Source organism: Triticum dicoccoides, chromosome 3B, assembly GCF_002162155.2.
Source record: "Triticum dicoccoides isolate Atlit2015 ecotype Zavitan chromosome 3B, WEW_v2.0, whole genome shotgun sequence".
NCBI classification, from domain to species: Eukaryota; Viridiplantae; Streptophyta; class Magnoliopsida; order Poales; family Poaceae; genus Triticum; species Triticum dicoccoides.
Genome location: NC_041385.1, coordinates 848,721,227 through 848,738,100, shown reverse-complemented (window position 1 = coordinate 848,738,100; position 16,874 = coordinate 848,721,227). Strand labels below are relative to the sequence as shown.

Sequence of the window (16,874 nt, the reverse complement as noted above, 5' to 3'; positions counted from 1 at the left end):
TGTGTGATTTGTAGGTGGTGGGAAAAATCACATTTTTTCAAAAACTAGCTCAAGTTAGACCAAATGGCCCCTCCGGAATGCGGTCATTTTTTCGACCACCTCCAAATGACCTCAACTTTGGCACACATGATCTATTGCACAAACAAAGGTTGGTTCCAAAGGTTATATATTTTTTTGAATTTTTTATTAATTTATAATGCCCTCTAGACTGACTGGTCAAAACATCGGTCTATACCTCAGGGGGGCACTGTAAAAAATTCTTTTTCCAAATTTTCTTTCATAGCCATGATTGGCACATGTTGGTCACCATGTTCGAGAAATTTTGTGTGATTTGGAGGTGGTGGGAAAAATCACATTTTTTTCAAAAACTGGCTTAAGTTAAATCAAAATTGTGATTCTTTAGTTATTTATTTTAGATTTGCAATTCTTATAATTTGTACTTTTTCTAAGTTTTCTTATTGCCGAGCCATAGTAAATGCACCTATTAAAGAAACTAGAAGAATTATGGAAATGAGTTCAAACGGAGGATAAAAATCGGTTGCTAAATGAATTCCAATTTGTTGAACATTATTTATGAGACCCTGTTCTACTATTTGGTTTGATCTTGTAGTCCAAAGAATTCCATACCACGACGTATCTGGGATAGTAGTCATTAGTGAAAAAATAATAGTTATACAAACGAGTGAAGTGAACCCATCTCCTATAGTCCAATAATTGGCACATGTGGGTCACCATGTTCAAGAAAGTTTGTGTGATTTGGAGGTGGTGGGAAAAATCGCATTTTTTCAAAAACTGGCTTAAGTTAGACCAAATGGCCCCTCCGGAATGCGGTCATTTTTTCGACCACCTCCAAATGACCTCAACTTTTGCACACATGATCTATTGCACAAACAAAGGTGGGTTCCAAAGGTTTTATATTTTTTTGATTTTTTTTGAATTCATACTGCCCTCTAGACTGTCTGCTCAAAACATCGGTCTATACCTCAAGGGGGCATTGTAAAATATTATTTTTCCAAATTTTATTTGATAGCCATGTTTGGACCATGTGGGCCACTGTTTACAAGAAAATTTGGGTGATTTGGAGGTGGTGGAAAAAATCACCTATGTTCAAAAACTGGCTTAAGTTAGACCAAATGGTCCCTCCGGAATGCGGTGATTTTTTCGACCACCTCCAAATCACCAAAATTTTGTCACACATGACCTATTGCACAAACAATGCTATGTTTTCAAGGTTTTATATTTTTTGATTTCTTTTTGAATTCCTACTGCCCTATAGACTGGCTGCTCAAAATATCGGTTTATACCTTAGGGGGGCATTGTAAAATATTCTTTTTTCCAAATTTTATTTGATATCCATGTTTGGCACATGTGGGTCACCGTCTACAAGAATATTTGGGTGATTTAGAGGTGGTGGAAAAAATCACCTATCTTCAAAAACTGGCTTAAGTTAGACCAAATGGCCCCTCCGGAATGCGGTGATTTTTTTGACCACCTCCAAATCACCTCTATTTTGGCACACATGACCTCTAGCACAAAGTAGGCTAGGTTTTCAAGGTTTTATTTTTTTTATCTTTTTTTGAAGTTATACTGCCCTCTAGACTGGCTGCTCAAAACATCGGTCTATACCTAAAGGGGGCATTGTAAAATATTCTTTTTCCAAATTTTCTTTGATAGCCATGTTTGGCACATGTGGGTCACCATGTACAAGAAAATTTGTGTGATTTCGAGGTGGTGGAAAAAGTCACCTTTGTTCAAAAACTGGCTTAAGTTAGACCAAATGGCCCATCCGGAATGCGGTGATTTTTTCGACCACCTCCAAATCACCTCAACTCTTGCAAACATGACCTCTTCCACAAACAAAGCTAGGTTTCCAATATTATATTTTTTTTTTGATATTACGATGCCCTATAGACTGACTGGTCCAAACATCGGTCTACACCTCAAGGGGGCATTGTAAAATTTATTTTTTCCAAATTTTCTTTCATAGCCATGTTTGGCACATGTGGGTCACCATTTAAAAGAAAATTTGTGTGATTAGGAGGTGGTGCAAAAAATTACCATGTAAGCTAGACCAAATGGTCCCTCCAGAAGGCGGTGATTTTAGCGACCACCTCCAAAATTTCCACTTTTTAAAATATATAAGAAATGGAAGATTCAATCTTCCTAACTTACGAATTGACAAAAAAAGATTTTCAAAATTTTCTAATTCTTATAATATATTTCAAATGGAATATTCAATCATGCTCACTTATGAACATTGACAAAAACAAATTTCAACATTTTCTAATTTTAAAAATATATTTGAAATGGAATATTCAATCATGCTCACTTATGGACATTGACAAAAAAGGATTTTCAACATTTTCCAATTCTAAAAATATATTTGAAATGGAATATTCAATCATGCTAACTTATGAACATTGACAGTAAAGGATTGTCAACATTTTCCTATTTTTTATATTATATTTGAAATGGAATATTCAATCATGCTAACTTAAGAACATTGATAAAAAATGATTTTCAACATTTTCTAAATTTAATAATATATTTGTAATGGAAGATTCGATCATGCTAACTTATTAAAACCTCAAGTCAATGTTTTTTAGTATCTATCCTATGTAGATAAGGCTGGTTCTTTGCACACACCATTACCAAGCACATGCCCACTGTATGCAGCATGTCTCATCAGTGAAGCAACATTGAAGCACCTACTGTGATCATTGTAGCATCAGAATATAGACACTGCAACAAAGCATAGCTGACCTGCTTCTAGACAGTTGATATACTTCAGAGACATACTAGATTAATTAAGTCTCTGCCATAATTAAGAGTCTGCCATACTACTTAATAGTCTGCCATACTACTTAACAGTTCACAAACACTTCCACCTTCCAGATTCACAGTTCACAACCATACTAGCGCAAAAGTTAAACATCATCAACTATACTGACGATGATTAGTTCCACTACCAGCTTGACAGAGGATGACTAGATGGGACCCATAGCCTTCAGGAGGGATGCATGCTCTGCCCTGATCTTCACGTCGCTCCCACTCGTGGTTAAACCGCGTGCATGTGCCATAAGGTGCTCATACAGCCCATCCTTGGGAATTGGCTTAGTGGTGCAGTATGGGCACCTGAACTTGCCCCACTTGAAGTACGCCGCCTTCCCCTTCTCCCTGATCTTCATGACTTCATGCTCAATGAAGGACCTGTGGTTCCACTCTTCCACCTCATCTCCAGAGTTGTACTGCACATACAAATGATTTGCATAAATACATACTTCCCATTTAGAGTAATGTAATTAACAAACATCAGATAATTGCCATTTACTGGAATGTAATGAACAAACAAACATAATAGCCCATTTACAGCTACTTAATGCACAAACAACAAAATAGTTCCATTTAGAAGAATATAATGGACAAATAACAGAATAGTTCATTTATATGCATTCATATATGGTTTCATGAAAAAACATCACACATATCCCATTTACAGCTAAGTAAGCACAAACATCACAACTTTCAGAGTAATTAATTGGAAGCATAACAAAACTTTCCATTTTAGAATAATTCAATGGACAAACAACACAATATTTCCATTTATGAGCATTCAGATATGATTTCATGATCAAAGACTACAAATATGCCATTTAGAGCTAATTAATTACCAAACAACACAACTTTATGATATCAGTGAATAAACTACATAACATTTCAATTTAGAGGCATTCATATAGGGCATCATCAACAAACAACGTCTCACACAGATTAATAAACAGACATAAAACAGATTGGGGTTACCTCCAAGTCGTCGTCAGAATCAGACGGGTCATCGAACCCAGCGATGTCCAGCTTCCTCTTATTGCCAGCAGCTTCCTCATTCTGCAATATATATAAGTAATTAATTCAATTATACTACTAACTACATAACACAGTATGCAAAGGTCAAGCAATCTGCAATGTGCTTCTAATAACCTAAAATGATACTTTGACCTAAAATTAAACTGTATCCAAAGGTCAAGCATTCTACAATGATAGCTTGGTCAATCTAAAATTTTAGATCATGCTGACCGTGGTCCTTCAAACTATAATGCCAGCCTGGGCACCAACAATAATCTTGTGAGCGCTCAGGTCTGCCAATGGAGGTAGTACATTCTTTGATGTACCCTGCAACTATATCAGTGACCCATTGTGGTTGACAACAAGTAATTGCATTTAGTTCATCTGGCTCATGTAATGTACATACTAGTGCATCAGCTGCCCTATTCTCTGAACCGTATATTGGATGGTATATTGTAATGCCATGAGCTTCAGGAAAGGAAATCTTTGTGCAATTTTTGGTGCTACGTGTGAAACTATTTCATATGACATACATGCATGGAGTTAGGCAACATAAATTTAATATGACTTGGTCATCTGGCATAGTTGCATGTCTACCAAACCTACTTATGGTTTACTTTATAACTACAGCAATCCTACATATCAAAAATAAACCTACCTACAATTTGAGTTTATAGGTAATGAAGTGAAGCTCCTAACTATTTTAAAATTGCGCACTAGTTAAACATACTATGTTCATTTCAATAATTAATTGATACACTTCTAGAAAGTAAACCCCATTTCTACAATATCAACTTTAATAGATACACTGGGTAGTTGCTCAGCCCCTATCGTGGCCCACTGAGGGAATATGCACAATAAATCTAACAAAATATACAGCACAGAACAGAATCTGAGCACATGCGGCAATCCAGATTCTAATATAAATAACATAACTCTCATTATGATGTCTCTAGCATTCAAGCACGAATCAACTTGAAAAAACCCTAACTCTGAAATGGGGTTCGCCATTCAATCAAAAAACCATAACAAGCAAAAGGGGGTGCCGCAATCAATCACAAATCTACTATAAAAAACCCCATCTACTAAATCTTCTGCTTATCTAGTACAAGTATGAAAGGAGGGGAACGAGAAGCATTACCACATCCACCACCTGCTTGTCGCTCGCCTCCGCATCTACATCCAGTGCGCCGCCAGACGCCGTCACCACCAGGTCTTCCACGACGGAGTGCGAGCCCACCACCCCCTGCGCCACCAGATCCGCCGCCGCAGGGACCGATCCAGCGACTGCGGGTGCAGCATCTCCCACACCGCCGACGGCGGCCACTTCTTGGACGGCATCTGCGGCGGTCTCCGCGCCCTCAACCACATCTCCGTGCGCAGCGACGGCAGCGCCACAACCTTGCTCCATCGAAGCCTGAGAGAACCCGCCGGAGAGAGGGAGGCGGTGGGGTTGAGCAAGTAGGTGCGGTGGCGGGGCGATGGAGACGAGGGGGAGACGATGCGGCAAGGAGAGAGGGAGTGAGCCGATTTGGGGGTAAATGGTGGGGGCGATGCGGCCGGTGGTGGTTCCCCTCCCTCTTTATAGGATGTGACGTTTTTGGAAGTTTTCGTGCGCCGCGCGGCCGCGTGGCTAGCCCACGACCGCCGCCGCCCACGCCCACGACCGCAGCACGTGACAAGGGAAAACGAAACGCCCACGTACAATACATGTATACCCTCAGTGTACAAAAGTAATCGGGCCGGTGTGGGCTTGTACAGGGTTGTACGCGTGCCGGTGCGGGCTTCTACAGGGCTGTACGCACGCTCTCCTCGGGAATAAAAAGACGATCGTGCCCCTCTTCACGAATCGTTTTTGACAGATCTCAGCCGTCCTTGTGTTTCTCCCCCTCGCGTTCAACCCAGGGGGGGAGCACCGGAGCAGAAACGGAGTTCCCATCATTGGAGAGGCTTTTCATCAACAATTGCAAAACCCTGTCATCCCTACTGGATGGGCCACAATCATACGCATCTCTCCAGTTTCTTATGATTGAAAACTGTCCTGGTATAAGGAGGCTCCCTGCAGGCCTGCAGGAGCGTCTAAGCAGCCTCGAGGAGAAATATCTAGATGCCCGCTATCAAGGTACGTACGCACGCGCCTGATTCCTTCTATTAGTTTGTCACATTTCAGCAACAAATTCAGAATCCTTCCGGATATACCACTACTCGAGCTGGATGCAAAGACTCTAGCCAGCTAGCTAAATACGTAATTTAAACGAAGAGGGTCATGATTTTTTTCTCTAGTGTAATAACAGCAACTATACTGCAGTAGAGAGCGTATTTAATCAAGTAGTCACAGATAATGACAATAGCACACCTAAAGATAATTGTAACAGCATGATTAGTACGGTGGTACCAGTACCCAATTCTTCGTTCCTCGCACTGTTCCTTGTGCTTTTCCAGTGTATACTTACAAATTCACTGTGACATCATTTGTGAACAGAGCCTATAGTGTACTGAAGCCCAAGACATGGAGAAATGCCTTCCACAGATTAGCGAGCTGTCAAGATGCAACACACCATCTCTATGGCAAGCTACAACAAATCAGCAGCAGGACCTATATTCAGAGTTGGTGTTGATTGTGCACGGCTCCTCCTTGGCAGAACTGTTTCGGCGCATACAGCCTGGCTAGAGCATATTTGGATAGAGCATGTATTGCCGTGCGTTCGTTTGTGAGCCAAGAATTCTATGACACTACGTCACTGTATTTTCCTGCTTTGATTTGGAACGCACCAACTGCATGTGTGAGCTGCTTCTCCCTTTCTAAGAGCAAATGGTGTTCGTCGTTTTGTTTTCTTTGAGCACAGTTTAGTCAGGAGTAAATTTTAATGTTTGATTTTAGGAAACAGAGCAAGTGCTACCGAGTGTTCACTCTGCTTTCAGGCTGGCACGGTAAGTATCTCCAGCATGATTTACTTTCTTTTTTGCAAAAAAGCATTATTCACGGTTTACTCAGCTCGAGGAGTTGTATGTCACTCATAGGCTGTGAGTGAGACACTGATGGAGGTGAGGAGTTGTTCGTGTGGGTTTCATCAACCAGTCTGAAACTGCAGAATCATGAAGACAGGGATGTGGCTGATCATAGTTTGGCACAGGTTGTGGACATCAACGGCAACAGCCTTTGCCTTTGCCTGCAAAATCCTCCAAGATTACGTACCATATGTCAGTTTCCTTCTCTGTTAGTTTGTCACATAACATTTCGGCAAAAAAAAAAACAGTCATCCTTCCAGATATTAGCAAGGTGTCAGTATGGAACAGCATCACCATGGAAGCTACAAGTAGAACCCAAACCAAGCAGCGTCAGAACTGTTTCCGCAATACCGAGGCATGATTGGATAAAAGGATGTACTGTCCCCACTTTCAGTAACCTACATTTATATATATGCCAAAAACTCTGTGACATTTAACGTAGGCATGTCACTGTATTTCTTGTTCAGCATGACTGATTCCATGTGATGTGTCTGTGATTTGGAACAATTGTGTCTGGCTCAGATGTCTCTAGCTGTGACCTCTAAATATCTCCGTCAGTATTTTTCGTGTCAGAGCAAGCATGTACAGGACCTGAAACACGTACTCATGGTTGTGTGCTACACATGTATTCTCAGACCGTCAGAGAGTATACATGTGCAGCTGCATCTTGGACAGAGTTACCGGCGTGCATGGAAGCACTGGCTCTAGCTCTCTAGTGGACAGAGTTACCGGCGATCCTTGAGTCCTTCTGTACCACAAACCTTTGTCAGTGTTGTAAGCATCAGGAAAGGATGTGGCTCAAGCTAGATACTCGAGACTTGTTCAATAACTGAAGCGGCCATATTGCTTCAGAAGAGAGTATAAGCTGCCTCTGAAGATTCATACATCCCGAAATAGGGTGATCGAGGTGAGTCACTCCTCGGCAAGATTTGCTATATTTAACCAGCGCATAGGGTAGAACCCTTTTGATCTATCAAGTTGTGCAACTCATGTGTATACCCTATTTGATGGAATGAGATCTCCCTTTCTCTATTCACACAAAAAGAAGAAGAATCATGAATTGTTGTAATTTTAAAAATAAGAACTTGTCAGGAGGAAGAGCATGGACGAATGGCACGCCGACAACTTTTGCTAACTGCGTCGACTTGGTGACGGCGACCGGGAAGGTAGAGTTTCATCATTGCCATCATCTCGTCTGGCAAATGGCTTAGCACATCATATTGTAAACTATAGCTTTGAGTAGTTGACATTTTAGAAGAATGTTCATGAAATTTTTTTAAAAAATCGCGCAGTTAGAGAAATGTTTGCAACAAATAAAAATTGTTCGTCTCATTTAGAAGAATGTTCTATAGCACAGAAAAAAAAACAACATACAAAACCTTACTAAAATTGCGCGAAAGATTAGTAAAACCAATCCCCGCTGTATCCTAAGACCGCTAGCATATGACAAGAGTGGTAAGCTATATCAAAAAAAGACCGCTAGCATTTGCGAGTAGCACATTCTTTAAAGGTAAATTTGCGATTAGCACATGATATCGTCCTTTAACTGGGCCGCAACAGCACTCGGTTCTGTGCTGCGTGCAAAGACCAGCGAAGAGGAGTGGAAGGATATATCACTCAGAAGCAACATTTGCACTGAGGACTCTGGCATTTTACCAATACTCAAGCTCAGCTACAATGAATTATCATCGCGGATGAAGCAGTGTTTTGCTTTTTGTGCTGTGTTTCCCAAGGATTATGTGATTGATGTGGACAAGCTGATCCAACTATGGACCGCACATGGCTTTATCGAGGACCAAAAAGAAGTTCGTGCTGAAACTATTGGCAAGCGGATTTTCAGTGAGCTGGCCTCAAGGTCATTCTTTGTGGATGTGAAGCAAGTCCGAGTTTCATTTAACAAGCGCTGGCGGTGGCATAATTATTCCAAAAATACATGTAAAATCCATGATCTGATGCATGATGTTGCACTATCTACAATGGAAAAAGAATGTGCTCTCGCACCTGAGAAACCAGGTCAGATTGAGTGGCTTCCAGATACAGCTCGCCACTTACTTTTGTCTTGTGAAGAACCAGCAAGTATTTTGAATGAATCTCTAGCAAAAAGATCTCCGGCAATCCAGACACTTATGTGTGATAGGAAAATGAAACATCCATTACGGCATTTATCAAAATACAGCTCTCTGAAGGCATTACGCCTCTATACATGGAGCATTTCATTCCCCTTGAAGTCAAAGCACCTGCATCACCTAAGGTACCTTGATCTCTCAAGGAGTGATATCAAAACACTTCCTGAAGATATAAGCATTCTATATAACCTGCAAACATTGAATGTCTCTGGCTGCGATGAACTTTGTTGTCTTCCAAGGCAAATGAAGTATATGACTGCCCTTCGTCATCTCTACACTCATAATTGTCCAAAGATGAGGAGCATGCCTTCTGATATCAGAAAACTCATGTCACTACAGACACTTACATGTTTTGTAGCAGGCCCTACTGGCTCTGAGTGCAGTGGTGTTGGGGAGTTACAAAAGTTAAACCTTGGTGGTGAGCTACAACTACATCAACTAGAGAATGTGACAGGAGAAGATGCAAAGGCAGCAAATCTCAAAAACAAGAAGGAACTTCGAGAATTGTCATTAGAATGGACTGTTGGTGGTAGGGATGATGCAAGAGTGCTCGAGGGTCTCAAACCTCATGATGGGCTGCAGGCTATAAGGATAGAATCCTACGGAGGCACCACCTTTCCAACATGGATGGCTATCATGATAAACATGGTTGAGATCCATCTTTCCGACTGTAAAAAACTGCAATGGTTATTCAGGTGTGGTACATCCTTCACTTTTCCAAATCTGAAGGTGTTTACACTACAAGATCTGGAATGTTTGGAACGTTTGTGTGAAATAACAGATGAGGAACAAGATGAAGAGATAATATTTCCTCACCTTGAGAAGCTGTGTGTTATAGGTTGTCCAAAGCTGGCAATGAAAGCTAAAGCACCAAAGCTGACTGGGTTAGACTTCGAGGGAGTTGAGGAAGAGATATTCCTGTGGGTAGCTAGATATATGACTTCATTGACAACTTTGAATCTGCAGAACCGTATAGACACAGAAACAACTTCAGTGTCTGATCTTAGTTTGGCACAAATGGTTGAGGTCAAGGAAAGATGGAACCATCATGATTTCCCTTTTGCAAAGTTGAGCTTAAATGGCTTAAAGTCAGGTGTAACCGAGCTATGTGCATGTTTTGTACGGCTTCTAGGATGTTTCTGTCCGGCATGAATGCGGTTTGGACTGTTGCACCACAGAATGCGCAATCTGCGTGAGCCTGTTGGTCCCGACCTTGGTGAAGATTTTGAAACTAACATTAAGGAGACAGATCGGCCTGAATTGCTCAATTCTGACCGCATCCGTCTTCTTAGGCAGTAGTATGATAGTCCCAAAATTCAAGTGGAATAATTGAAGCTGTCCAGAGAATAGATCATGAAACATAGGTAATAAATCCCCCTTAATAATGTGCCAGCACTTCTTATAGAACTCGGCCGGGAAACCATCCGGTCCGGGAGCCTTATTATTTTTCATTTGTGCAATGGCATCAAAAACCTCCTTCTCCGAGAACGGGGCAACCAGAAGCTCATTATCAGCAGCCGAAAGCTGAGGTACATCCTCAGTTCTGGACTCATCTAGGGACACCGTGTTATCCTCCGGTGGACCAAATAACTGCTTATAATAGTCGGTGATGTATGTTTTTAGGTTATCCTGACCTAAAATCGTACCCTCGTCCTGCTCAAGCTGAAAGAGTCGCTTCTTTCTGTGCTTGCCATTAGCAATTAAATGAAAAAACTGAGTATTCGCGTCCCCCTGGACCACTCTACGTACTTTAGCACGTAAAGCCCACTTCAGTTCTTCTTCGCGGAGTAGTTCTTTTAACCGCTTCTCCGCCTCATTTTTAACCTGAAGCTCTGCGGGTAATAAAATATTGGACTCGGCTTTTATGTCTAGGTCATGTATAAGAGAAAGGAGTCTATCATTTTCAATCTTATACACACCGCTAAGGTGCTTAGCCCAACCCCGCAAGAAGCTTCTCAAATTCCTAATCTTATTCTGCCATCGCTCAATGGGAGTTTTGCCTCGAACATCTTTAACCCATTCCCTGGCTATTAAATCTAAGAACCCCTCACGTTCGAACCATGACGTCTCAAATGAGAAGGTGTTCTTATTACCCACATGGTTCGGCTCCCCTGAGTCCACGAACAATGGGGTATGATCCGATATTCCCCTCGAAAGAGTTTGCACCGTAACCAATGGGAATTTTTGTTCCCACTCCACGCTTGCAAGAACCCGATCAAGTTTTTCGTAGGTTGGGTTTGGCAGAGCGTTGGCCCATGTAAACTTTCGGTCCGAGAGCTCTATTTCTCTCAGATCCGAGCTTTCAATAATGGTGTTGAACATGAAGGACCATCTGCCGTCAAAGTTATCATTGTTCTTCTCCTCTCGCCTCCGGATGATATTGAAATCACCTCCAACTAAAATCGGTAGTTGTTCTGACCCACAAATTCGAACGAGGTCTGCTAGAAACTCCGCTTTAAACTCGGGCTGCGCGGCACCATATACCGCTACCAAAGCCCAGTTAAAGCCATCCGTCTTAGACCTAACTCGAAACTTTACCGCGAAGTCACCCATCACTACACTACGGACTTCAAGTGAGTCGCATCTCACACCTAGTAAGATACCCCCCGATCTTCCTCGCGGAGGTAGGCAATGCCAATCGAAATCAATACCACCAACTAGTGAGGAGAGAAACTGCGGTGCAAAGTTATCTCTACCCATTTCTGATAGAGCAACAAAATCTAGCTTCTGCTCTAGAGCTGTCTCAGCCAGGAATCTTCTTTTAGCCAAGTCCTTAAGACCTCTGCTATTCCAAAAAATTCCTCTCATAGTTCATCATGGATTTTTTTTGTGGTTCGAATCCTAGCACTCCTACGAACTGCGGAATCGGGATAAATCTTCCGTTTCCACTTACGCTTAGGTTTATTAAGCTCAGTCACCCGTTCCTCTTGACCGGGTTCACAAATATTGCTAGCTTCATTCTGTAGGGGCACATCATCTTCCTGAGCGTCATGGTTAGTGGGTGCTAGATCCTCACACAGACTATCAAGCACTCTAACTCCTAATGCATTTATCTCATCATCATTCATTGGTTTAACTGCTGCAAGATTACGAATAGTCTCTAAAGCACGTTCCGCCTCCAGGTCTAATATATCATTCACCGAATTGGTAATTTCACTATCCGTAGCACCTAGTGAAACTCCTAATTGGTTTGCATTATTTATAATGTCCTCATTAGAAAAATGCAATAGGGAATTAGACAATGACGGACATACCAGAAGAAAAAGCAGCATCCTGAAGCTTGGCCGCCCTCATAGCGCACCGCTGCTGCATATCGTCCACCTCCGGGACGTCGAGGATGCGAGCACTCATCCGTCTCCCCTTGGAGATAGGGTCCGGGATCCCACCAAACGCGATCACCTCCTCCCTAGTATAACCCGGCACCGAAACTCTGGCAGGCGGTGCCGAAGTCACTAGAGAAGGCGTCTGCGGGCTCCCGATCCCCTTGGACGAGTGCCTCACACCAGGCATCGGGGAGGAGTGTAAGACAGGGGCCTCCTGCCCGTGGTCTCCTCCCGCCCCAACCGGCAGCTCAGACGGGAAAGCCATCGGTGAGATGGTCCTCCTGACCATCGGAGTAGAGGGTGGAGACCGGGCCTCCTGCCCTGGCATCCCCCCTCCCGCATCAGCAGCCACAGTGGTTGCCACCACCGTCGCAGAAGGAGTCGAGGCCGCCTGCCTCGAGGTCCCTCCAGCAGCCGTAGCCGACCCCCTCGGGGCCGACGCCACCGATGACACCTGCATCGGCCTCGGGACGGGGGGAGAGAGGACTCCATGTCCCGAACCCCCTCCCCCACACCCCATCGCCCCCGCGATCGCCGACACCGTAGTCGCGTCTGCGGGAGTCTGCAGTCCAAGAGAACCATCACCGTGCCTCCACGCCGCATCGCCTCCCAAAGAACTCGCCTGACGAGTAACAGACACACCAATCTCCCTCACAAACTCCAGTGAAGGAAGCGTGCGCTCGAGATCATCACCCGACTCCACCCTATCACTCCAAAGCCTGGGAGGTGCCGAGGCTGGCTCGAAAGACCCAAAACGCAGAGTAGTCATGGGTACCGTCGGTGAGACTGTGGGCTCAGCCTCCGATCCATTCCCGGCCGACTGAGCGTGAGAACCATTGGATCCCTCTCGCATGGTCTCGTCTGACGGTGCCCTCTTAGTCCCCACACCACCCTCCCGGTCGTGCATGTCAACATCATTGCCGTTAACCGCATCATCAAATAAGTCAGTGTCCTCGAACTCAATATCTAGCGGGAACACCTCGCCCTTATAAGTCCAGTTGACCTTATCAGGCACATACTCAATATCCAGAATGCTTACAAGAATCCGGGCAATCCCATTGGCACGAGTGAAAGCCATGCCTACTTTTTCTATTTTTCCAACCAAGATGCCCAAACTGGCCACAACGCGAGCATCCTGCAGAGGCTTAGATGGAGCCCCCAAAAACCGCAGCCATACCTGTGTAAGCGGTTTTCCTTTAGGCTCAACCTGTTTCCACTTGTTAAACTCCAGAATACACTTAGTACCGGGAACTTTACACAAGCCAAAACTCAACAATCTCTGCAAGTCATCGACAGATGGGAAATCAACCTTGAAAATTCTGTCCTCGATGAGCACCAACTCCCAAACAAAATCACCGGGAGCTAACTCCTGCAACCTCCTCACAATCTGTGCCTCAGTCACCTCGCCCTGGGTCGCTCTCACAATCCCAGTAGTCGAACTCTGGTAATCCTCCGGGACCTCTCTCGCCTCCGGGGACTCAAAAAATATGAGCTCAGTGCAGTAGACTCCATAGATGTTCAGAGTCGGAGGTAAGTAACGCAAAATCGGGCACTCTCCCGACTCATGTGCAAGCTTGCCACATGACTCACACAGCTGGGCCACACACTCAGCAATGAAGTGGCCCTTGTCGCCACAACGATAGCAAATCATCCTCTCCTTCTTACGGGCATACTTGGACGCCCTCTCTGCATCAGACCTGTCGGCAGCCTCATCCACCGTCCCAGCCACAGAAACCTCAACATTGGCCAACTCCTTCACCACCTCCATCGCCTGTGGAGGAAGCGCTGAGGAAGTAAGTTGAGCCTCCTCAGTAGCATCAGTAGGAACAGCAACCCGAGGTGGGGGCGGGCGGCGAAATCTCCCACGGCCCCTACCCCGACCACCACGATGGCCATGAAAGCCTCCCCTTTGACGGTGCTCTGGACCGGAGGCTCCCTCAACAAAACCGCCTGCCGGGCCAAGAAACAGTCTCTCAGCTGACCCGTCGCTCTGCCAGGCGTAGCCACGTCCTCCTCCCGTAGAAGAGGATCCTCGGTGCTATCCTTCACCGTACGCCTCATACCCATCATTTCCCCACTGTCCTCGGGGCGGAACATTGGGCTCATTGGGCTTAAAGTCAGGTGTAACCGAGCTATGTGCATGTTTTGTACGGCTTCAATGGTTGTACATCAATGATTGTGATGCGCTTGTCCACTGGCCAGAGAAAGAGTTCCAAAGCTTGGTATCCTTGAGGAATTTGGAGATTGCAGACTGCAAACATGTGGTTGGGTACGCACAAGCCCCTGCAGCTGAGCCATCAATAGCATCCTCAAGTCAGCTCCTGCCACGTCTTGAGTTTGTCCGGATAAGTGGTTGTGAGAGCATGGTAGAGGTCTTCAAACTCCCTGCATCCTTGAGGAAAATGGAAGTTGTTGATTGCACTAAGCTCAAGTCCATATTCAGCAGGAGTCTGCAGCAGGGACAATCAGCATCATCGATTCTTCAAGGGTCACCTATACATTCTTCAAGGGTGGAACAGTTTCCCTTTCCATGTTTAGAAGAGATATTCATATCTGTTTGTGACAGCTTAACAGGGGTCCTCCATCTTCCCCCATCCCTCAAGAAAATTACAGTTTATGACTGCTGCGAGTTGAGATCAGTGGAATCTCACTCAGGAGAGTTCCCATCATTGGAGAGCCTCGAGATTGGAAATTGCGAAACCCTGTCATCCCTACCGGATGGGTCGCAATCATACTCATCTCTTGAGTATCTTACAATTGAAAACTGTCCTGGTATAAAGAGGCTCCCAACATGCCTGCAGCAACGTCTAAGCAGCCTCAGGTACAAAAGTGTATATGCCCGCTATCAAGGTATGTGCGCACTTGTCAGTTTCTTTGTCTATAAGTTTGTCACGTTTCAGCAACAAATTGAGACATCCTTCCAGATATAGTACTACTTCAATTGCTCTAGTCAGGTAGATAAGTCGTAATTAAACAAGGAGGCTCTCTGTTTTTTTCTGTGAGGCTGCGTTACATACACATGTACACTTACTATAGAATATATTTAATAAAGTACGTAGTTAGATAATGGTAACAGCACACAAGAAAGATAATGGTAATAGCATGACGACAACCAAAATTGGAGTTTACATCTATATTCTTTTTCATTCCTTCACTGCATTAGTGTAATCTCTGATGCTGCATTAGTTCTTATGAGTTTCCTGTGACATCATTTGTGAACAGAGACTAGTCTTGTGAAGCCCAAGACATGGAGAAATATAATCCGCTTAGATTGGTGAGATGTCATGATGTCTCACGCCATCACTATGGGAAGCTACGACCAATCAGCAGCAGGGTCTATATCTAGAGTTTTTTTTCAATAGTCACTGTATCACCAACTGCATGTGTGGACTGTAAGAGCAAATGCCCGTTGGTCATTTTGTTCGTCCGTAGGGACTCTTTGAGCACAGTTTAGTCAGGAGTGAATTTCCATCTTTCATAGTAGGAAACAGAGCAAGTACTACCAAACTGTAGTGTATACTCTGCTTTCAGGTCAGCATCAGGAAAGGATGTGGCTAAAGCTAGATACTTGAGCCTTGTTCAAGTTTTTGGAAAGAGAGTTTAAGGAGCCTCTGAAGATTCATACATCCCGAAATAGGGTAGGGTAGAATCCTTTTGATCTATCAAGTTGTGCAACTCATGTGTATACCTTATTTGATGGAATGAGATCTCCCTTTCTCGCAAGAAAGAAGAAGAACCATGAATTGTTGTAATTTTAAAAAGAAGAAGTGTTCACCCAGGCGGAGTCAGGATATATATATTGAACTTGTCAGGAGAAAGAGCATGGATGAATGACGCCGCGACAACTTTTGCTAACCGCGTCGACTTGGTGACGGCGATCGGGAAGGTAGAGTTTCATCACTGCCCTCGTCGGGCAAATGGCTTAGCACATCATATTGTAAAGTTTAGCTTTGAGTTGACATCGTCTTGTAACTAGGCCGATGAGCTTCCGGACTTTCATTTATCTAGATACGAATGTATCTATACTTGTTTAGTGTCTAGATACATTCGTGTATAGAAAAATGGAGGTCAATTAATTTGGAACGGGGGGAGTATATCTGAGTAATAAAGCTAGTCACAATGGTCTTCCTTTAATTAAAAAGAGAAAAAAGAATTAAATAAATATTCAACATATGGCAATTTTTTTTCTTATTTTTTTGAGCTTAACTTTTTTTAAGCAAAGTTTGTATTAAAAAAGGCTTTTATATGATCTAGAAGGGCCAGCCCATTTTGTGGCATCAGCGCTACAACGAAGAACGAGAAAGAGGACCCAATTAAGCCCATTTTGTGGATGGATGCTGCCTCCGCCGGCGGCGATTCTGATTCTGATTCTTGTGCTGGTGCTCCACGCCTCCTCAGCCATTACGGAGCTACTCCCCGGCAGATTCGTGGCGTGCAATCGAATCCCTCTCCCCCACGCCACCAACAATCGAATCCCTCTTTACCGATTACCACCATGATGCGTATGCTGCTGCAGCAACAAGAAGAAAAGAAGATTCGTTCCCCACTCCTCCTCTTCTTTGGGAGAGGATGG

At 43.8% G+C, this 16,874-nt stretch overlaps 1 protein-coding gene and 1 pseudogene across 1 annotated transcript; both read left to right on the top strand.

Moving 5' to 3' along the window:
• Nucleotides 1-7,447, top strand: part of LOC119278896 — a 33,051-nt pseudogene extending 25,604 nt beyond the window's left edge.
• A 934-nt stretch (nt 7,448-8,381) lies between these two features.
• LOC119280298 (putative disease resistance protein RGA4) lies at nt 8,382-15,727 on the top strand. Its single transcript, XM_037561198.1, has 3 exons — nt 8,382-10,071; nt 14,423-15,151; nt 15,524-15,727. Exons 1-3 carry the CDS (start codon nt 8,382-8,384, stop codon nt 15,577-15,579), a joined length of 2,475 nt encoding a protein of 824 aa, XP_037417095.1. The 3' UTR covers nt 15,580-15,727.
• The last annotated feature ends 1,147 nt before the right edge of the window (nt 15,728-16,874 follow it).

What these genes read in the sequence shown, in the direction of transcription:
- LOC119280298 (XM_037561198.1), top strand. Translation starts at nt 8,382, where the DNA reads ATGATATCGTCCTTTAACTGGGCCGCAACAGCACTCGGTTCTGTGCTG. An exon ending in CTTAAATGGCTTAAAGTCAG is followed by an intron (nt 10,072 to 14,422) that starts GTGTAACCGAGC and finishes GCTTAAAGTCAG; the next exon opens with GTGTAACCGAGCTATGTGCA. An exon ending in TGTATATGCCCGCTATCAAG is followed by an intron (nt 15,152 to 15,523) that starts GTATGTGCGCAC and finishes ATTTGTGAACAG; the next exon opens with AGACTAGTCTTGTGAAGCCC.